General features: G+C 38.7%; 1 protein-coding gene across 2 annotated transcripts in view; it reads left to right on the top strand.

Annotated features, from left to right (window-relative positions):
- The window catches only part of SAMSN1 (SAM domain, SH3 domain and nuclear localization signals 1), a 78,856-nt gene extending 59,520 nt beyond the window's left edge, over positions 1-19,336 (top strand). For both annotated transcript variants that reach the window (XM_051608093.1, XM_051608184.1), the window contains 7 exons: positions 1,596-1,667; positions 2,238-2,393; positions 4,147-4,267; positions 6,227-6,378; positions 8,662-8,868; positions 9,831-9,981; positions 18,918-19,336. In XM_051608093.1, the coding sequence (XP_051464053.1) occupies positions 1,596-1,667; positions 2,238-2,393; positions 4,147-4,267; positions 6,227-6,378; positions 8,662-8,868; positions 9,831-9,981; positions 18,918-19,123 (1,065 nt within the window). In that variant the 3' untranslated portion in view covers positions 19,124-19,336. The remainder of the gene's footprint in view (positions 1-1,595; positions 1,668-2,237; positions 2,394-4,146; positions 4,268-6,226; positions 6,379-8,661; positions 8,869-9,830; positions 9,982-18,917) is intronic.
- Positions 19,337-22,523: the final 3,187 nt, after the last annotated feature.

Below are 22,523 nucleotides of genomic sequence, written 5' to 3'. Positions count from 1 at the left end.
CAGGTCTTTGTTTTCCAGCTTTCCGGCTGACTGCACTCCTGCAGCATTACTAACCCTGCCACCTGGGTTGGGAACTGGAGGATGGCTGCAGCAAGGGTGGTGTTCCCTGCAGCACCCTGTGTTTGAGCAGTTCTACCTCTCTTCCCAATACCAAGAGATTTCTCCTTAACTTCTCTGGAAGCAGGTTCATGCCAGCATTAAGCACATCTGCAACATGAAGGCAGGCAGTGGAACCAGCTCTCAAACCAGTCCTTTTCTCCCCCTCTTTTGTTGCCCCAAGGATGGTCTGCCCCAGTTAACTCTGAGGTTCCTCGTGAAAAGTCTTACCTGGCAGAGAAGATGTAATGGTAGAGCAGAATCAGGAGCTCGCAGGCTCTTTTGAGCTTTGTGGTGTTCCCAGACTAAGACCAAGAGGAGATAACTGGAGACACCAGGGAAAGAGAACATGATAGGTGCTTTAGAAACCTGGTGGGGAGATGAAAAGATGCCTTGTGTGGCTTGGGGGGAAGAAAGCAATGGAGCAAGGGACTGATTTGGCTGAAATCACATGAGCAAGGTAAATGGATTAATATAGGAAAACCTGTAACCAGGTAGTCTGAAATCACATGTATGTTTTATTCCATCCAGAAGGGATTTTGAATACTCAGGAATACACTGAGATTATATTGTCTGAAGTACAAATTCTGGCTGCTATTTGGGCCACACTTGCAAGGACCTGACATGTCATCAATGCCAATTTTATGCTGTTTGCCACCATGGGCAGTGCAATGTTAGACAATTTTGGCTGGGCATGTCTGGCAGGTATTTTTGTGTAACCTCTCTTGCAAAAATCTGCTTTGCCACTTCCCTCCTTACCATGTCAATTATCCACACATGGAAAAGGTGAAAATTAGAAGGAATTAAAAAGCCAATCAGTTCACGGTCTCTTAAGGCACAGCTCAGGTGACGCAGCTTTCTTATGTGCTGCAGCTCAGGGAAAAATTGTACCTGTGTACATTTAAAAATCAGATTTTCAAATGGAAGAATTGGGAATCAAAACATGGGACCTGCCTAGTTACTCTGTTACTCACACCCTCTGCAATATATGCATTCTGGAAAAGAAAGAATATTATAGTCATCGGTGATTCTTGCTGATCCTGGTAGGTGAAGAACCATGAACAGTCTCCCCAGCTGTGAAAGTAAACTGTGTAAATTGCCACAGTCGAGACCACCGTAACTGACTCTATAGCTCATATAATATTTTCAGAAACATCTGTTTTTCTAAGCTCACAGCAATCTTACCTAGGAGTAACTCATAGATCTGTGTGTAATTAATGTGAAACTGATGTAGAACTCAGTCATACCCATGATCTAGTTAGTATTTGGAGCAGTATTGGTATCATACTCATTTATTTGCCTCTGGCTGTACAGTCACAATTTTTTTATCCCTATAGTCACCTCTTGGTTTGTTTCTAGCTGAATGTTGCAGTTCATGGTTCACTGATCCAGGAGGAATTTATGACACAAACAAGTGATTTGACAGCTGTATTTAAGTCTTAATAACAGAACAAAATATCATCAATGAGTCAAGGTTTGTCTTCTCTTTTTTTCTACAGCGTACAAGTAGCTTTGGAAGCTTTGATCGTTTCAGACATCACTCAATATCAAAGACAGATGATTCAGCTGAGGTCTGTACAACAGAGTTTTACTTTCTTCAGTTCACTTTCCCACAACAGTTATGCAAAAACATCAGGAAACTTTTGTGTAAATTTTATACTGGTGAAAACTTTGCTTGTGTATCCAGCTCTGTCTGGTTGATTGAGCCCTTGCCAACATGAAAAAGAGAATCAGACCTAAGCTTTGGTACTTGGACAGGAAGATTTTTCAAAAGAGCAAAAGTACCCTTCAGGCTGATACATTCTCAGAGTAACCAACATGTGTATGCAACCCAAAGGTGTGTCATTTTGTTTGCAAGAAGATGCATAAATCCCCTCAATTCTTGTTTGCATTGAGGACAATAAATGAAGGGAAATGACATTTTCTAGCATAAAATGTGTTTTCTTTCTGCCATTCCCACATGCAGTGGTATGCTGCAAACCTATTTAGGTACACAATTCTCCAGGAAAATGGCCATGAGTGACTTCTGTCATACTAACTATATTGGTGTCCTTAATATTTATTTTTTTTTAATTCCTATTCCACTACACTGAACTTCATTTTCATGGTGAGTTGTTCCTTACTGTTTTGTTTTGAATCAGATATCTGAGTTGGAGACTATAAGTGATGTCGGAGAAGGAGTATCAACTAAAGCAGCAAATAATGCAGGAGGTTTGGGTAAGAAGATGAGAGCCATTTCACTTACCATGAAGAAAAAGATGGGTAAAAAGTACATCAAGGCACTCTCTGAGGAGATGGTAAATACAGCTTAAGAATCTCATGTTTGATCATAATACATGTGAAGTAAAAATGTCATGTGCGTTTTTCTTGTTCATGTTTCAACTGTCATCAGTTATGAAAATCCATAAAAACCATGATGAGACATACTGAACCAAATGGCTTTTAGTATGTTCCTTTTCTTTCATGTGCATGTTGATGTACACATACATACACATAAACAATGAAAGCATTACTCAGTAAGGGCCCAAGATAGTCACTGGAGTTCTACATCATTGAATTTTGTTTTGTCCTCAACGAGCATTTGTATAAGCAGCACAAAAAAAATCTCCTGATTTGCACAAGGGAGTATTAGATGAACCCCTTCAGCACTATGATATTCACCTGTACAAAGTGCTTCATTAGAAGAATTTATCTTTCCATACATTAACTATTTCAAGTCCATTTTGTAGAGCTCAGCCAGCATCCTAGAGCATGACAACTCATATGCCTTATCTGCTTTTACCTTATCTAATCTTAGTCAACCTATCTTTATTAAACATAAAAACCCACATTGCACACTCTGGTTTCTCAATATGCTATGTCAGCAAGTTTCAAATTAAAAAAAAAAAAACAAGGAAAAAGGACTTGTCATACTTAACCATCCAAAAAAATGTGGCTATTCTGCAACCTATCTGATACATGACAATATCAAATAAGCAGGGAAAATAAATAAGAAATTTCACAAATAGAAAATAGTGTTCCACAAGATACCTTTAAATATTTTTGGAGGTCAAAGAAAGGGACTTCTGATTCATTAGTTTAGTCTGATTTTTTTTTTTTTTTTTTTTTTTTTTGCTAAAATTTAAGAGGTTGCAATCCATGTATTTTATGTTATAAGAAAGAAAAATCAAGAATGTCAACATTTACCTTCTGCACATTTACAACAACAATTCACATGACAGAAATTTAATACACACATGTAGCATAATCTTCATTCCTGTAGGAGATGATGACAATCAATACCTGCCCAATGATTAGTCTATGGGTTATACTGCTGACTGGTGTAGCAAGCAGTGTCCTTGTTCATAACCAGTATAGTCTTTCATTTCAATGCTTTGACTTATACATACCTGTGTGGGTCTCTACTTTGTACATGCAGCATCATCTTTGCTTGAACTCATCAGCCAACAGTTGGATAATTAATATTTCCCCAAACATAACATAAAATCCCAAGTACTGCAGGATGTTTTAGTTGCATCAGAGAATCATGCACATTGGCAACATGATGAAATCTGCTGAAGAAATTCCTGCCTTTGAAACTTACTCCCTAACTTATCTGTGACTGAAGTACGGATCTTGGAGTTTTGAACAGACTGTGATTCCTGAGGTGTGATTTAATGTTACAAACTCAAGGGTCCCATTTCATACACCATCAGATTTTATAAAGTGCATCTGTTAATTCTGAAATGCACTGGATTTTGAGACCAATGTGTGGGTTGTGGTATATCGCAGTCTTCTAAGATGGAGAATAAGTTTAGCTACTTCAGCAGGAGTGGAGTGAAGTAAATGGGGCAGAGAGGAGACAGAGGATTTCTCCAAGATCACAAAGTGCTAGGGGTGGTGCTGGACATCCTTAGTACCAAGCATCGACTCCTAAAATACTATCTCTCATAGAGTAGTTCTTAATAAAGTGTAATAAGTTAATATTCCATGAGGATTTAAAAGAAAAAAACCCAAATGTTTGTCTAAAATAAATCTCTTGGTGGGTAACATCTAATTTTTGCATTAAAGAATGAAGAAGGAAAAGATGACAGTGATCCTGGTGGTGGAATACACACTGAGAAGGTCTCCCTAAAAGCCAGTGACTCTATGGAAAGTCTTTATAGCCTGAACAGTGGCCAGAGCTCATCTAGTAAGTACAAGATATCTACACCTCTTATTCAGTCACTGGATCAATATTGTTATTGTTTAAGTCTGAGGTATCAGAGCTGGTGATAAAAAATGTGATAGTAGAGAGTTCTTCAGTCTGGCAGACAAAACTGTAATTTGACTAACTGGGTGGCAGCTAGGGTTGAAGTACCTCTCTCCAGAAATAAGCTGAGTATTTTTAAGAGTGGAAATATGTACTGAAGTAAAAAAAATAACACAGATTATGGGGAAAGTTGTTGGTATAGATACCATAAATGTTTTGGGGGTTATCACTGCTATGGTGCTGGTACTCATAAAGTTCACAGAATCATAGAATTATAGAATGGCTAGGGCTGGAAGGGATCTTTAAGATAATCTAGTTCCAACCCCCCTGCATGGGCAAGGACACCCCTCACTAGATCAAGTTGCTCAGAGCCCCATCCAACCTGGCCTTGAATATTTTCAGGGATGGGGCTTTCACAGCTTTCCTGGGCAACCTGTTCCTGTGTCTCACCACCTTCACACTAAAGAATTTCCTCCTAATGTCTAGCCTAAATCTCCTCTCTTCCAGTTTTGATCCATTACCTCTTGTCTTCTCACTCTTAGCCCTTGAAAAACTTTCCTCCCCAGCTTTCCTGTAGGCCCTTTCAGGTATAAGAAGGCCACTATGAGCTCCCCCTAGAGCCTTCTCTTCTCCAGGCTCAACAGCCCCAACTCTCTCAGCCTGTTTTCGCAGGAGAGGTGCTCCAGCTCTTGGATCATCTTTGTGGCCCTTCTCTGGACTTTTCCCAACAGCTCCATGTCCTTCTAATGTTGAGGGCTTCAGAACTGGACACAGTACTCTAGGTGGGGTCTCACAAGAGCTGAGTAAAGGGGGAGAATCACCTCCTTTGACCTGCTGGCTACAACCTTGGTTGCAATCACTGGCTGCAGCCACACAAGCATCCTCTCTGTGGCCAGTGGCAGTGAGTTCATCCCTTGCCCTGTGAGGCAGGCAAAGTGAGACGTCTCTCTGAGATGATGGGTGATGGGGACCTGACCTGGCAGTTTCAGGTCATGATGCAAAGAGACAGTCTGCTTCTCTGCAAACCCACTCAAAACCCATCGCCAACAGGGTAATGTCAGTTGGAGGGCAGATGAATCCCTGGAGACATTCAGGCAGGCCCCAGCTTTCCATGATGACATTTGCTGTGCCATCACTGCAGGCACCACATGAACCCTAAGTGGGGACTTGAGCTGCAGTCCAGACCATTTGCACTTAGTAGTTAATCTGGCCCCGAGACGAAGCTGTGCACTTAAGCACTCAACTCAAACAAAACCATTTTTATGATAATTTTCTATGATGTGATTTGTGAAAATTGTATATGAGAGTTTACTTCCAACACACTGCTGCTCTTATCTAAAAACATATTTGGATGGGATATTGCAGAGCTTGCTCAAATTTGCTTGAATTACTCTGCTGATATTTTATTGCTCAACTTGGATAAAATGACAGGCAGAAATGTTGATAAGATTAAAATTTCCCTCTGCAATGCAGGTTCCTTTGGTGTTTCAGCTAGCTCTGTAATGAAATAAAATAACTTCTACTGTACTTGTTTTCATTTCTCTGAATAAACAGGAGAAGTTCAGCAGAATTAATTCCCTAAATTGCACTTTTAGTGTACATTTTATTAATCTGCAGAGGTGATATTTCAAGAAGTCTGTAAGTAAAATGTGTAGTGCATTACTATCATCACCAGAAAAAGATTATTGTAGGGAAGATGCTAATGAAAGATCTCCTGCCTGTTTTCTTCCATCTCTTCTAGTATGCTTTTTATTGAATGTATTTTTCCTGGAATGTGCTAAAACCACACAGAGCACACTCTGTGTCTAGTTCTATGCTTTTGAACACTTTCCTCTCTACTGCTGTGCAGAATTGCATGTCTGGGCAATTGGTGCAGGAGATCTCTCAACTCTGTTTAAGGTGGGGTGACCAGCTGCTCAGATGGAACGAGCAACAGGGACAGTCTCCGGTTTGATGACGAAGTCCCTTACAGTGGGCCCTTCTGTGGTCGAGCCAAAGTTCACACTGACTTCACACCAAGTCCTTATGATACCGACTCTCTGAAAATCAAGGTAAGACAACCACCAGGATTTCTTCTTTTCCAGTAAGAATGCCTGACAGTCATTGCTTACATGTGAAGAATATGTTTATCGATTTTAACTGTTAAGCACATGTAACACTCTGAAAGTACAACCAAACTGGTTTTGCAGTGCTTCTATTATGACTTGGTTCAGACAATACTGTAAAGCCAACCACTGCTAAAGGCTTTTTAAGGCATAAACTCCAGGTAGATACCTCATTGTTGTATCTACCTGGACACCACATCTTTCCTCAGACTAAAATGCATATTGTTTCCCACATGTTAGGTAGGTCTGGGCTTAGAAAAACTTGAGCCTCTGGATGTGAAGTTACCTTCCCAGCTTTTCCAGTCACAACTAGGATATATCAAAAGCTCAGTGGCACCCATTGTCTTCAATGAAAGTTCGTCTTTTCATTAAGCTTTTCTTTAAACACAACTTTGAACCATGAATTTGCTCTGGCCCTGACAACATGGCAGGGGTGTCCAGGGTGTGTGAGTGAGAAAAGGAGCTCCAGACCCTGGCTCAGTTGAACATTACTAAAAAATTCTCTTCTGCTTCCATGTACAGATACATTCAATGTCTTCATCCTTTGGATGACTCATGACCATAATATCAACTTCTTTCTTTTCCCTCCTCATAAACTCTTTCATATCGAGGTTATATTTATGCTTCAGCATCTTTTCTTCACAGTCTCGTCTTTTTGTCAAAATCCTTATCTGTATGTCACTGCAGTCTCCCTCTCCTCCTCTCTGGCCCACATTACAGCCATTGCTCTGCCAGTCTTTGCCACTTGCCCTCCACACCTAGGGTATTTCTTTCAAACAGTTCAACTGGTTGCAAAATGGCAAATATCTGCTGGCTCACATAGGTTCCTTTTTTCAGTCACTAGGGTGTATTTTAAAATTATAAACTAATATTTAAGGTTGAAATCCTCTAAATTTATCTTACAAAATTTCACTACCCTGAATGTGGATTCAAAGTGTGCCTGCAGCTTGGCTTAGAGCCACTGCCTAATCCTGATCTGCACCCATGTCTGAAGTTCCTGAGCCTCCGTGAGTGTGCTGAATAATGAATGCTTGTAGAGCTTTAAACAAACATTAGTTTCCATTTCCAACCTGCTCATACCACTGAGCTCCGTATTCTAACAAAAACAGTTTATTGGAGCACAGTCAGTTTCATACTTGAGTTTGTACCAAAACGAGGGTTTACTTGCAAACCACTTTATTTGCGGTTTCTTGACCAGACCAGAAAAGATTCAAAAGACTTAGAATAGTTAGCAGATATTTAAATAGAGTTTCATTTTTAACTTTTTAACAGAATGCCAAATAGAGTCTGTATGTGGGGATTTGTTGGATAGCTCCTTAAAGTCTTCCAACATATTTATAAGTTAGGTGGTGCCTGGAGGAGAGAAGACTGAATTCTGAGGTCATGGAAGCAAGTTGTGTATTGGGTATGACTTACAAGGGAGCTTTTTTACTACACAAATTACTCAGAGTGGCTGTTTTGTGGAGTTGAGACTTTGGTTCCCATAGCGTGGCTGTGAACACCTTTACCAAAAAGCCTCTTGAAGTAGCTGTGCTGTCACTCTTTTTTGCACTCACAGTTGAGAGTGAATGCACAAGTGTGGAGTGCTGAAGCCTTCAGACCTATCTGCTAAGGCACCTTCCACTATTTTATCAGCTGATTGTGTTCATGGGAGTAAAATTTCAGCCCTTTGGGAAGGAGAGATAGGAAGATATTAAGGGAGTTAGAGTGTTCTTTATTGCCCTTGAGAAATGCAGCCAGTGTTTTTTACTGCAAAATGGGTAAGAGTCCACCTTTCACATAGGTCAGCTATCAGTTTTTGAAGACCCTTGAGATGCTGGATAATAAGATTAGTGTGTAAATGGTTTGGCACATAACTGGAATATAACCTCACAGTGTTCCCTTGTTTTTTTCTGAAGTTATGCTCACTATCCATGGCAAAAGTTGGTTGCTGATGCAACCCTATCCCTTTTCAGGGACCAATTGGATCACAAAGATAGTGAGAGGGGCTGCTTACGCTTACCTCTCCTTCACAAAGATTTGGAGATAAGGACTAACTCAATTTTCTGTAATTATTTTGCTGGAATTTTGTAAAAGCAAAGGAGCTAAATCTAGGTAATTTTAAAAAGTTACTACACACTGACTAGTTAAGATTCTGTGCTGTCTGTGCTAGTTAGGGTCCATAGAGGAAAAGCTACATATAACAAACCAAATTTGTAAGCAATGGTGTACTTCTTTTTATTCTTCTAGAAAGGAGACATTATAGATATAATTTGTAAAACCCCTATGGGGATATGGACAGGCATGTTGAACAACAAAGTAGGAAACTTCAAGTTCATATATGTGGATATTATCTTGGAAGAGGAAGCTGCACCCAGAAAGATAAAGCCATACAGAGGAAGCAAAAGGACCAAGCCTAAAACATTGCAAGAGCTCCTGGATTGTGTCCACCTGCAGGTCAGCCAAAGCTTTTCCTAGCTCTATTTGAAACCTTTAATTTGAAACTTTTCATTTCTGTGCAGTCAGATTTGGATGCAGTAGAAAGGCAGGTTTCAGTGGTTTTCATGTCAGCAAAAGCAAAGCAGCTTCATGTCTGTCTTTCTTCTGATGTGAGTGGCTTATAGAACTGCACATTACCACATTATTTGGTCAGGCTAAAAGACCACATGAAGAGGCACAGTGGCTACTTGTAAAGTCACTGTAACCTGACTGCAGTTGTGTGCCTAAGCGTAGGAGGTGTGTGACCGTGGACACCTCAGGGACAGGACTGCAGTCTGACTCCAGTGCTAACATTGAAAATTTGGGTTGCTAATTTCTCACCATCTTTAGGCAGCGATAGTCTTTTTGCACTATGCTCATATTGTGCCTCTCTCCCTCTCTGCAACCCCAGCTCTCAACTGAGTGTTAAAGTGTAATTAGGTCACAATTTACAGGTAAGTTTTAATAACAGTTACAGCTTTGATGCTGATGCAAACACTCCTTTACCCAGTTTCATACCGCAGTGAGACACAGCTCAAGGGGAAACGTGTGATCCTTCAGCTTCTCACTCTCCCGTATACCAAAGTGCTCCTTCCACACAAAGGCAGAGCACACCCGACCTCAGAGGCCCTCCTGAGCCCATCATGGGAGGCATGCGTGGAGCAACCCGCAAAAATTCAGGCATTCAGCAGATTAGATAATTTTGAGGAGAGCTCTGTGCTGGTCAAAGATATTGGGATGACCAGGAAGACCCCCAGGCATCTCTGCCTCTATCCTCTCTTGCTCTCCAACTCTGGTTTTATGCCAAAGATGAATCAATCAGACTGGAGAATGGAGCCCACTTCAACCTGACAAAAAAATGTAAAAAAGAAGTTGTGTCTATTCCTCTACTAAACACAGTGCTTGTTTACATGAGAGGATTTGCATGGTTCTTTTTGTAGGAATATGCCTCAACCCTCTTGCTAAATGGCTATGAAACTCTGGAGGACCTAAAGGATCTACAGGAGAGCCACTTGATTGAATTAAATATTTCAAACCCAGAAGACAGGGCAAGATTGTTATCAGCAATTGAAAATCTACAGGACTGTGACAGTAAGTGTTTCAGCTTTGTTAAGTCACGTGCAACTCTTAACTGAAGAAACACATTTAAAGAAATAGTGATTCTCACACTGATCTGTTAAATGATCTTTCTTTTAAATATGAAACATGGAGTCAGGTGGTTTTCCTATTTTTTCAGATAGGAAACTGTACATCTCTTCTAGATATGTATGTGATTACTATACTAGTAACACATGAATGACTTTAAATATCTTATTTATAGGTCCTACACTAGAGATTGGTAGCAACTATTGCTTAAGAACAACACTATTTATTTCTGGGGACTCAATCCTCAGAGACGTTAAGTGCCTTACCAAAAGTCACAAGATTGGTGCAAGAGCAGAAAATAAAACCTCCCACATTCTGCACTATCTGTACCAAAATAGACATTACTTCAAATAGCTACAGTAAAGAATTTTCTTTAATTTATTTTTTTTAAAAAACAGCATTCTGCAAAAGAGCACAGGTTTTCATTCCCTCGCTTCATCCCACACTTAAATCCTTACCAAATCAGTTGCTTTTGTAGGCAGGTTTTGTAAAAAAAAAAAAAAAGATACATTAATAGCTGGTTTGCATTATTTTCTCAAAATGAATCTGACTCAAGTTCACAATGAGTATCCGAAAGCTGATCATATGGTCTGTGTCTATGATCACCACTGTGTTTTTTTCCCTTGTTCCTTTCAGTAAGAGTGAAAAAGCTAGGATACAGATCAGAAAATACTGTTCTCATGGTATTTTAATGGTATTTCTAGTCTGACTGCTAATTTTGAATAATTTATGTCAAATACCTGGAAACTACAGCTAAGCATCTATTTAATTAGACACTCAGCCAAAACAGGCTGATTTCCTCTTCATTAATATTTGTGCATACTCACCCCTACGATGAGCAGTCATTTCCTCAAATGTGCACTCGCCATTGAGAAGCATCTAAAAGAAAGAAAAGAGACCTGGAAAAACAATGTCTTCTTGGGATATTTTGTTATCAGTTCTTGCCAGGTGTCCACTTTTTATCTCCTCTCTAGGCAGGCATCTTTCTGATTCTCACTCCAGTGCATGTACATATGTATGTACATACTTGCCTGAACATATATACCCTACGTGCTGCAATACATAAAACTCTGGGTTTCTAGACATGTCTTTGACTACCTCATACATTCAACTTTCCCTGCAGATGTTCTCTAATCTCCCTCTTTATGTTTTTTCTGACCTTGTTTTTTACTGTATATTCGTGATTTTTTGGGACCCCATTTGTGTATGCAGTCTTTCCTGTTGTTTGTCAGCTTCCAGGGAAAGGTTCTTGCAAACACGTTGGAGGTGCATTACTTTGCCTACCAGGTTCAGTAGTTCTTTCTGATCTATAGCTTTGTGAGATGACAAGCTAGAAAGAGACTCTTCAAGGGTTATCTATGTAAAAGTAGTGACTGAAAGAATGAATCCAGGGGGAAAAAGGTTACATTTTGCAAGAATGGCATTGCAGGCATCTGGCTGGAAATAATCTGAAAATACATTCCTTTCTCTAGTTTGCCCTTAAGCTGAGCATACATGTATTTACATCCCATATGTAACAAGTATAGCAAGCAGCGTTAGGCACCTAACCTTTTTAGAAGATGACACCAAGTTTTTCTTCTACTGAAGGTGTTGTAACACTTAATATTCTACGTACATCTTTGCAAGGACTAAATCTAGCAAGGTCCTTACATGTCTGTTACACTGTAAAATAATAAATTTACCTTAATTATAAAAATAAGGTTCTTCCTAATTGTTGGCATGGGATTAAGTCACTTTTCCAGACAAAACAGTGTCCCCAGTGTTCAATGTATGATAGTCTAGTAGTTCAAACTCTTGTAATGGTTCTGGAAATAATAAAGTTAAACCTTATAAAGTGGCTTATACTCCAAAATCAGTGACGACACTGTAGTCCTAGATCAAGAGATGAAATTAATATTTGCTTCAGATCCACTTTAGATAGGTATAGCCAATCTAGTGTTCAAATTCAATAAAATAATATTCACAGAATGTAAGAATACTCACAGCAACCAGAACTAAGACATCTTTATATACCGTGCCAGCTATATGCATTCACTTAAGTCCAGTTCAGTTTCATAAGACACATGTATATTTTAAGGTAATCCATGCATAAATACTTTCCTGGTTTAGGATACTGCCTTGAATCAGGACTGAATCAAATCCTTGCCTTGTTTGGTTGCCAAAGGTTCATAGCATTTATCTTTGTGACTGGTAGGGACAGAACAGAACTTAACAACCTGCTCTAAAAAGGAAGATACTAAAGACATAATTGATAGAAGCTATCTGTTAAATTGTTATAAAGAAAGACAGGGAGTCAAGATGATTTTGGGGATAAGTTCAGCATGAGTCTTGACTTCTCCCAAATCATTTGACCTCTTTGTCCTTCTGTCAATCCGTTTGGAAAACTGGGTTGAAAGAGATGGGTGCTACTGTGAAAGTGAATTCTGCATCTGAGCTGAACTTTCCTAGGTCAATATTTTTTTCCTAAATGGGCATGACTCAGTCCAACATAAATTATTTTTTAATTAAAATTTACTTTCTGCATTGTTTAGAAGTGAGCAGCATAATCACTCACAGTTACAAGGTAACCTGTTTACTGGCCAAGAATATAAATTCAGCACTTTTCCAGGTAAAGGTTCACTCTTTTTACAAGCTTTGTGAGAAACTATACTAAGGTCATAGACCATATTTACTATTTGAAGCCCATCTTTTTCATTGAGCTTGGAAGACTTCCATGGCTTTGCATTACATTCGTGCTTCCATGAAGCATGTGTTTGATTAATGGATGGAGTCTCAGATATGGTCCAGAATTGAAATGCTAGGATTTCTGAGTTTTGTGGCTCCGTTGTTATTCAGAATAGCCAGGCACGCTGGAACATAGCCTCGTTTTGCTAGATTCTACTATAAATGTAGTAAAACAAGATTTAATATTTCTTTAATGTGATATCTGATATTGTGAAGTGTCCAAAAGTTTTTACAAGGCTTTTAATTTCTTTTTCTTTCCTTAGCTTTTTCTTGACATTTATTATATATTATACTAAATTTCTTCATGCCACCTACTTGTGACCATATCATTCATGTTTCAGAATAAACAGTCACTGAGTTTTCTAAGCAAAAGGCCTGCAGTAATGCTTTACAGATTATACGCTTCTTAAAACTGTGCAAAATGTAGGATTTCTGGCAGCAAGTATTTTTTTTATCTTACATTTGGTTTAGTCCTCAATTAACATGAAAGAAAAAACTTTGCCCATCTTATACCAGCAATGAAAAAGTAAGTTTAATTTAGCAAATGCTACCACATAGTGTTTTTCAAGCAGATTTTGCTTCCTGGTATTTCATGATCTTCTTTCTACCTTTCCTGGGAGACCAGGCCCAAATTCACTATCCTTAAGTACCTCACGTAGCAAGGCTATCCTAGAACTGCAAGGTCTTTTGTAAGCTTATCATGACCTTCCCAGATCTCTTTTTAGATTTTCTATAAGTTGATCAGACCTATATATTTGGGACAAAATGATTGGTTTCCATGAATCCAAGGCTGGGGAGGAAAAAAAAAAGCTCCTTTTCAATAAAGTACTTCTTAATAGCTTTCCATTCTTCTCCCAGATGGCTTCTAGACAGGAGATGGATGTCTGTGCTTTTGTAGGATGCTATTTTTAAAGTGAAGGAGTTGCTAGATGGTTAATGAATAAAGTAATGAAAGAATTTTTGAACTTTTTTCTTGACTGCTTCCCAGGACATACATTTTTCTGTGTGCAAAATAGCCTTGATTCTCTTCTCACTTAGATTATGTAAGCTAAGAGATTCATTCCTGAAGTCTAGTGGGTTGCAGTAGTCTCAAGTTCTTCTGGGTTAAAGAAGAGTTAAACTTCATTGGATATGTGCATACAGTTAATTTTCTTAAAATAAAATTTTTAAAAGTGCATATGTGCAATCTGGAGGATAATATTTTACATTTACCTCTCCAAATCCACTTCCTTAGCTTACTTTTCATATTTCACTGATAGATCATATTCTAAATCCTACTGCTGGTACCAGATAAGGTTTGATCCTCTATTTATTGTACTTGAACAGCAAGATAAGTACATAGTTGAGGACATGTCTTTCAGTTCTCAGTTGCATTCCTTACAAGTGGAGCTAGCATCAAGAGTACCATTTTATACTGAGTAGTTCCTTTCTGTACTTGGAATTACACAATGTCATGTCAAGGTCAAATAGTACTCAAAGACAATCACCCTTTCTGTATCATGGTACAACTCGCTGACCTTGACGTAATATTTCCAGATAACTCAAGGAAGCTCATCCTTGCATGAGTATTAGTATTTTTCACCTTTTTTTTAGGCAAATCTGTTTGCTTCCAGATTTAGGAGAAAAAAGAATCTTCTCATTGCTGTTTTCACCATAGACTCTCCCAACAGTTCAGTGTCCCACCCAGAAAAGCTATGCCACTGACCTCAGTGAGTGCAATTTTTTAAGTTGCATGTCCGTAAATATCCACAAAAAAGTTTACTCCTTTGAGTCCCCATAGTATTCCACATATGTACAGAACCCATTCAGGTCTCTGCTTTTTATAAGAAGTATGGCTATTTACTGCTTCAAGTTATCCTTTCTGAATTTGATGCTTTGTGAGTTTTCATTTCTACTTTATGCTTAGGTGGTCTAACTAGTTCAGGCACAACAAGTTGATACAAGGTCTTCATGCATTCATAGGGGGCCTAACATCAGCCTTGAAGACACACTTTGTTCTATTTAGCTATTGTCTGGTGCTGCTCAGTAATGTCGCTGCTGCACCTTCCAGGAATCACCGAAGTGACTCAACGTAGAGCATCATGCTCCTAGCCCAGTTCTCCTTCTGGGCAAAACTCATGAAGGCACACTGTCAGACTCATGAAGTCTGGCTTGCTGCTGAGTGACTTCTTTTTTCCCCAAGACAAAATCCAGGCCTCCAGCCACTCACCTGCTATAAACTGACTTAACTGCACTGGTGTCAGTGTGACTTCTCAACATTTTTGAGCTGAATTGCCTTAAACCTAAGCTTAAAGTCCTTTCCTAATCAGGACTTTAAACTCATTAAAAAAGGGAAAAAAGCTGGTGAAGGAAAAAAGAGATCCCTCCCTTCATGTGTCATGCGTATCTGTAATTGAATAACAAAAACTGATTTCAAAGATCTGAATGGGGAGAAAGATAAGTATGCGTCACACATCTACTACCAAGGCTAAAAGCTTCACACTTTTTTTCAGAAGTCTGAATATAATCCTACTGTCTAAAGTAGTATTAGAATATACGTGTCAAAATTAAATATATCTTGGACTCTTCTGGCCATATCATAGACAACAGTAGGTGAAAGCGATTTATCTTATATAAAACTGCTTTACTGTAGAAAAATGATAGGACTTCCATTTATTGGTAAGATAGTTATTTCTGATGATTCTGCAACATTTAATGACAGTTTAATTTTATCAATTCCTGTTTCCTATGCATTGTATCTCTCTTCTGATGTCCAAAAGATTAAGACAGCAAAGTTACCTTTACTAATGTGGAATTTGCACATGTATGTGTTAGAGAAAGGAATCCAGCTGAACTGAATGTAAGAGCGAAAAGTTAAAAGAAAAATAAATAAATAAATAAATAAAAAGTCATTGTTTCTGTTCTCACGAAGCAATATCTAAAGTTGTATGCTACATATATTTATAATATTCAGCATCCGGTTCAAGTGGTTTGGTAGTTACAGCATAATATTTAAAGCTACGTTAAGGAGAAGGAAAAAAAGAACCAAAGTTATCTTTCAGTCTTTTCTTCTTAAATGAGAGGGTGGTGTTCTTAAACTTTTCCTACTTAGAATGAAAAATCTACTGTCTCAAACACCTGAAGATTTTTTTTTCTAGTGTAAAAAATTATTCTATTGTAAAAAGCCTAGGAAGTTCTACTAATCTTGCATTTCTGTATGTTTTCTAAATAGAAATTTCTTATTATCCTAACTGACCTAAATTCAGATTTAAAAAAAAAAAAAAAATCTCAGTTCTAGGCTTGTCTATGTCTTTTTCCCTGAAACACACAAGGGAAAGACATTGCTACAGAAGAATTCAGGATCTGTTTTTCATATAGGAACTAATCAGATTATCACAACTAGTTACAGGGCACTAATACACTGACTAAAACTACATTTTCTTTTTAATCCACTGGTTGCTTAGTCTTCTTTCCATTGTAAAACAAACAATGTGGGCAGAGGTTCCTCTTTGACCTTGAAAATGTAAACAGGATTAATACTTTTTAGGTCACTGTTTGCCAGGGCAGCAGATGATGCTAGAGAAGCTGATAAAAGCACCAGCAAGCAGCATTAGGCTGATGAGGGGATTAGAGGTGAGGGCACGGGAGCCCTGTCTGCAGCCCCGCAGGAGGACTTCACCCAGGACTTCACCAGCCACCAGCTGAGCTCTGTCAGCCCATGGCGACCAAGACCTAGGTTGTCTCCGTGCTGGTCAGATGGGTGCAAGGGGATAATGACACAATTTAGACAAGGCTTTACTGGGGCATCTGCTGTTATTTGTGCTAAACTACTTCTGTTGCTACTAATAGCAGCAGAAATACCTTTGATGGTGTAATGCCTTTTGTAATTCCTTCCTGACTTAAATCAGAAATCAATTGGACCCTACGTGATCCAATATTTTCCCTCCAAAGAGAGATAACATTTGACATGACAAACTGTGTTCTGAAGGGTGAGACAGAGATCAGTCACTGATATCAATTAAATCTGCTGAAAAGTGTATGCTTTCACACAAGTGCAATTAACCATTAATGTATTTGGGAGCAAGGTGGAACTTCTATTCCTTGGAAGTATGCAGTCTTTTTGGTTTGTTGTTCTGTTTGTTGTTGTTTTGGGTTTTTTTAATACAACAGGTTATGCCTATAACCTCAGGTTTAATGCAAAAATTACTAAGTTGGGACTTCAGAATTTTTTCTTCAAAAATCAGATTACTTTATTAACTTAATTAAGCAATTGAAAGTTATAACTTATTAAACAGAACTGATAAATCAAAACAAATCTACAAGGCTTCCAGCAAGACCTAAAAATGTTTCTCAATATACCAAAATGCTTTATGAAATAAGTTCATTGAAATCTCACACAAGGAAGAAAGGTACTGACTTTCCTGCTGTTACATTTCAATATTTTCAGAGCAGAACATTTCCACTATTTGTTTCAAATTTATTTTTTATTATACAATACAACAGAATCTTTCCCATCTTACCCAATCTTACAATTTCCAACAATTGAAACAAATGTCAGTATGAATTTTCTCATAGAAATTTTCTAATTCTGGGAGCTAAACTAGATTTGTATTTTGACAAAGAATAAAATATTTCATATATTAGGACTTCCATTCTGCCTAGACTTGAATTGAGATAGCTTATATCTCACTAAATATTCAAAACTAACTATTTAACCATTAATTAACAAGTCAAGTGAAATACGGGAACTTTCTTTGCCAAAGCAAAGTTGTGCCATTTTTCTGGAGGGCTAAAATCTGGTGTAAACCCATCTGTTTCCATTGAGACTTGTTCCTTATACTTTGGAAACCAAGCCACAGTTTGAAGTAAAAATACAGTTACAGGAGGGCAATAACAAAACAAAACAAACAAACAAAACAGTAAGAAAGGGAAAGATATTGTATCTTATAGCTTGTTTTCTCAAGAAATTTACTGTGAGTAGACATCATGTATTTCTCAGCCAGAAAATATAAATACGAAGTTTAACCACAAGATGTATTAGATTAATGATATACAGGTATATCCTGTCAGCAAGGCACAGGCTTGTTGAGCTTTTTTGAGAGGTCTGTTGATACTCTTGCCGAGTTGCAGATTTCTGAGTATAAACAGATTAGTCATACAGCAGCTGAACAAGGCCAAATTCTTTGCAAGATAATTTGCTTCTACTTAATTTTGAAACAGTGTTCAAAAAACATACAGCATGAGTTAAACGTCTTAGATTTGTCTGAGGCGTGTGTTTTGGAAAATAAGCTTTTGGATATCAAGTTAAGCTTAGGAAGTTTCCATCAGCCACCCACTCCCACTGAACAGTCCAGTACTTTAGAAAACATGATTACTGCCTCTTCGTGCTATTCACTTCTGAAGATGAGCATGTTACACAGAACCATAGAATGGTTTCATTTGAAAAGGTTTCAGTTAAAGATCATCTAGTTCCAATCCCCCTGCATGAGCAGGGACACCTTCCTACTAGATCAGGTTGCTCAAATCCCCATCCAACCTGGTCTTGAACACTTCCAGGGATGGGTCATCTGCAGCCTCACCGGCTGCAGGGTTCTGCAGAGACACCTGTTCTGGTGTCTCTCCACCCTCACACCAAAGAATTTCTTCCTGAAGATTTCTTCTGCCTCACTACACACTGCTTAGTGTAGGTAACAAAGTGGGGGATACATTCAAAAGACACAACATCTATAATGCCATGTGTTAGAAACAAGACGCAGTAGGCTATGTGATTATTTGCATGAACAGGCTCTGCAATACTTGAATGTTGGAGGGGAAAAGCTGCCATCTCTACTGTGGGCATGGTGACCACACAAGTAGACTGTTGCGCCTGTGGACAGCCTAAAGGACCGCAGCCTAAAGGATGATAGCAAAGTCTCTGGTATTCATCTCTGAGCAACATACTGCAGGATCAAAGCCAAGCTCGACATCAACTTATATGTGGTTACAGTCTTGTAATCAAATTTTTAGTTCTTTAATGCTGAGGCTTCTTTTTCTGGCCGACAGAAGATATTGATCTAGTCATATGTATATTACCAGCTCTGTTTCTACAGTTCTTCAAGATCAATCATGTTGCTATCTGATTTATTTTTTTCCCCAGGATACTTATTTTTACAATCTGTTTCCTTTCTTGTTCTTTCTAGGTGAACAGCAGGAGAAAAGTGAGGTTTGTCAGGAGATGCAGAGCTTAAGCCCTCACCATGGCTTTGACAAATCACAGTTAAATGAATGCCCAAGAGATTCTGGCTGTTACATCTCATCAGAAAATTCAGATAATGGTAAAGAAGAAGTAGACTCAGAAACCCTGTCTGACATGGTACAGTCAATAGTGATCACTGAGTCAGCCTGATTCAGCCCTGCTGCTTTTCTGCAGGTTTTCAGAAAAGACACTCAGATTTGCCAGTATGATGGCTCAGAAGCAGAACACAGAATATTTTCAGCACCGAAAATCTACTTCTGTCTGATGTGTAATGTTCTAGACTGTTCAATATGTGGACACTTGATAACTAAGTGTTAGCTGATAATGTTAATATCTCATGCTTTTCTTTTCAATGAATCCACAGACTTTTCACTGAAAAAGTTTATACATGTGTATTTATAAATATTTGTAAAGCAAATGTATTTACTATTGTAATAGGGAATTGTTTTAGATAGTGGTAGATAATCTAGATGTGTTCGTTTCTGAAACTGTCTAAAATGTAAATATTGTACATATTTATTTTTAAAATTTATGGATTAATTACACTGTCTATATTCTCAGGTGTGTTTTGCTGATATTTGTACAGAATGTATTTTCATTGGTCTATCATCAGAAAAAAAAAGGTGGATACATTCACACCCTACTTTGAAAAGTACCAAGCTAATTCTCATTAATATTAAAGCTATTTGATACCATTCTGCTCCAAAACAGGCTCTAAAGTAGACTATCATCTCCTACAGTTTATCCTAGAGGTACGAAAGAACTGCAGTGGGAATCTCAATCGTGCTTTCTGTGTTCGTTATCTTTTAGAGAACATAGCCACCTGAACGGCTTATGCACTGGCAATTTCTGCATTGTTATTTTCACACCTGTTCTCATTCTTCCCAAGCATTTGACAGAGAATACAAGCTTGGAGCAAAATAAAACAGTATGAATGCTATGCTTTTATGACCAATTTTTGTGAAGCTCTTGCCTTTTGTGCATTGTGTGAAGTTTGTTACTAGAGTATTTGTTTGTATCCAAATCTCAGAAGCTAATGTGGTTATTGTGCACTGTTGTCTTTCATACGAGATTTTATTGTTGTTTCCTGGTATATTTTGCACTGGCATAGACATTTTAACTGCCTGTCTTCTTTTAGAGTACTTCCTTCAGCAATAAACAGAATTATGTGTTTGAGCCCTTTAAAAACTACTTGATTTTTAATGTGGTCATTACACTTCAAAGACTGCTCTGTTCTAAGACTAACAGAGTAAATAGCAACTCCATTAATCATTTTTATCATGCCTAATCATCTGTGTATCAAATCAATAGAGAAAAATTTGTTCAGTAATTAGCCACACAGTTTTCATAATTTAAGGCATTTTGCATTTATGTTAAAAGTTTCCACATACTGCTGACAGCTTAAAAGAAAATCATCTTCAGTAGAGCTTAAATGTGGAAAGTTCCACCCCAGAAATAATATTTCCTGAAGAAACTAAACAAATGGAAAGCTTTTCTTCCTTTTTTTATTTTTCCTAATGTAAATGCTTTCTGTAGTTTTCAAGACCCCTCAAATGGCTACTGCTGTCAGACTCCTAATACACAGATCTTCTTCGAAAGCTATAGTATAGAAATGGCAAATTTAGAAAATTGTATTGACTAGATTTCAAAGATTTGGAAAAAATAAACTGTTTAGAAAAATAAGCAGGAATGGGAGATGCTAAGATTTGTTTCTGGTTTTAACTTACTTTTTACACTGGAAACAATTGTCATCACTTAGCAGCGGTGACCCTGTATTGCCAGACATGGCGGGAATGCAGAATCCCTTGATGGGATGAAGTATTTAAGAGTTTGTATCAAGCAGCTATAGTTGTTTCTTAATGCTTTTCTGACCAGTGGTGTGTCGTGACACACAGCACTGACTTAATATGGCTTTAATAACTTTTGAAATAATGTATTAGGACTGGCTTCTATCAACTATTCATTCTAGAGAAGGACTACAGTCAGCTTATCTTTCGGCTTTTGTGGCAGAGGCACTTAGTCTTCAGGCTGCTTCTATCTAGACATCTGTAAAATTGCTGAACCTGTAAAAATACATTGAGGTGAGTTTAAATATGATTATGACTGTCAAGAAACAGTGACATTAGCTGGGTCAAAGACTAACAACCACAGAAACAATAAATGTACTGTGATACAAACACTGTAAGAAATATTTACATAGGTTTGCAAATGAAAATAGGCCTCCCTAACTAGTTACAGTAAGGCAAGCAAGGCTTTCAACAGAGCAAAAATTCCCAACAGCTGCTGTTATTGTACAGGATTCAAACCCTCCATAACTGATGAGCTGATGGCAGGAGGATAAAGGTACACCTACAACTAGTTGGTAGCTATGGCCATGAGCCATGGTTTAACCACTCTTGTCTCTAATCAGTAAGGCTCTGCCCAAAGGGCTTCATGTTCAGAAAAATGTGTCAACTGAAAGCTTGTTCAAGACATTTCCTGTGAAGACAGAGCAGATTAGATCTCAAACTGAGAAACTTCCGTTCTTTCAAGCTATTCTGAGAAAAAGAATGAGGAAACTTTGTACCACAAAGAAAAAAATGCATGTTTCCTACAAGAAGCATACGCAGCCTTCTTTCATGTCTCAGTGGTCTCATTAATCACACTGATCATGGATCAAACTGTTCGCAAAAGTATAAAAAATTATCTGACTGGCTTCAGTGCTGGGTAATCTGAATAGAAGATAATTCTACAAAGTATTGGAGAAAGTCTGGTGGAGATCTGAGCTGCTTTTGAGGAACCTTTGAAATGTCTCAGAGACAGGGAAGAGAGAGAGCTTTTGTTCGTCTCTTGGTTCCTTCACGACATAGTACCATGTCTCTTTATTTTTAGTATCTTTCCTCTACGATTAAGGAGGCCTGTCAGGTTTGTAAGTCTCTTATTTGGAGATAACCAAGAGTCCACTGTTCCCTGTGGTTACAAAGCAGACACAAGATGCGAAACAAGTCAGTAAGAGCAGAGGTGAAGCTAGCAAGGCCAGCCCCGCTCGCCTTTCTCGGTGGGGACTTCCCCTGGTGCCTCGGGCCACGGTGCAGGTGCAGCAGAGCTCCCCCCGCCGCTGCGGTGCTGGGTTGGCTGCTGCCACCTGCGCTGCCACCTGCCCGCTGCGCAAAGCCAGTCCCTCGGAATGACTTGGGTGACTCGCAGAAAAATTCCAGTGATGGCAGGCACCCTGGTCCCCCGGGAAGAGCCACCTCTGGTCAAAGTTAGCATTGCTTTTAGCAGCAGTGCCTCCTGTTCAGCTCCACTGGGCAGCCACTCACAGCTGGGTGGCATTAAAGGAGGGCTGCTCTGCCATCAAGGAGGGTAGCAGAGCACCAGCCCTGCTGTCGCACTCACTAGCCTGCAGATCCAGGGAGTCAGCATCCTGCTCTCCAGGTTTTGTAGCAAAACTTTTCAGAGTCAGTGGGCATAAACACATCAGCATAGAAGTTAGCAGCAAGGAGGGGTTTGCATTCATTTTGCTGAGGTGTGAATGTGCACCTGAAGCACAAGGCAGAACATGGGCACA

This window comes from Apus apus, chromosome 1 (assembly GCF_020740795.1).
Source record: "Apus apus isolate bApuApu2 chromosome 1, bApuApu2.pri.cur, whole genome shotgun sequence".
NCBI classification, from domain to species: domain Eukaryota; kingdom Metazoa; phylum Chordata; class Aves; order Apodiformes; family Apodidae; genus Apus; species Apus apus.
This window is presented reverse-complemented; position numbering and strand designations above follow the sequence as displayed.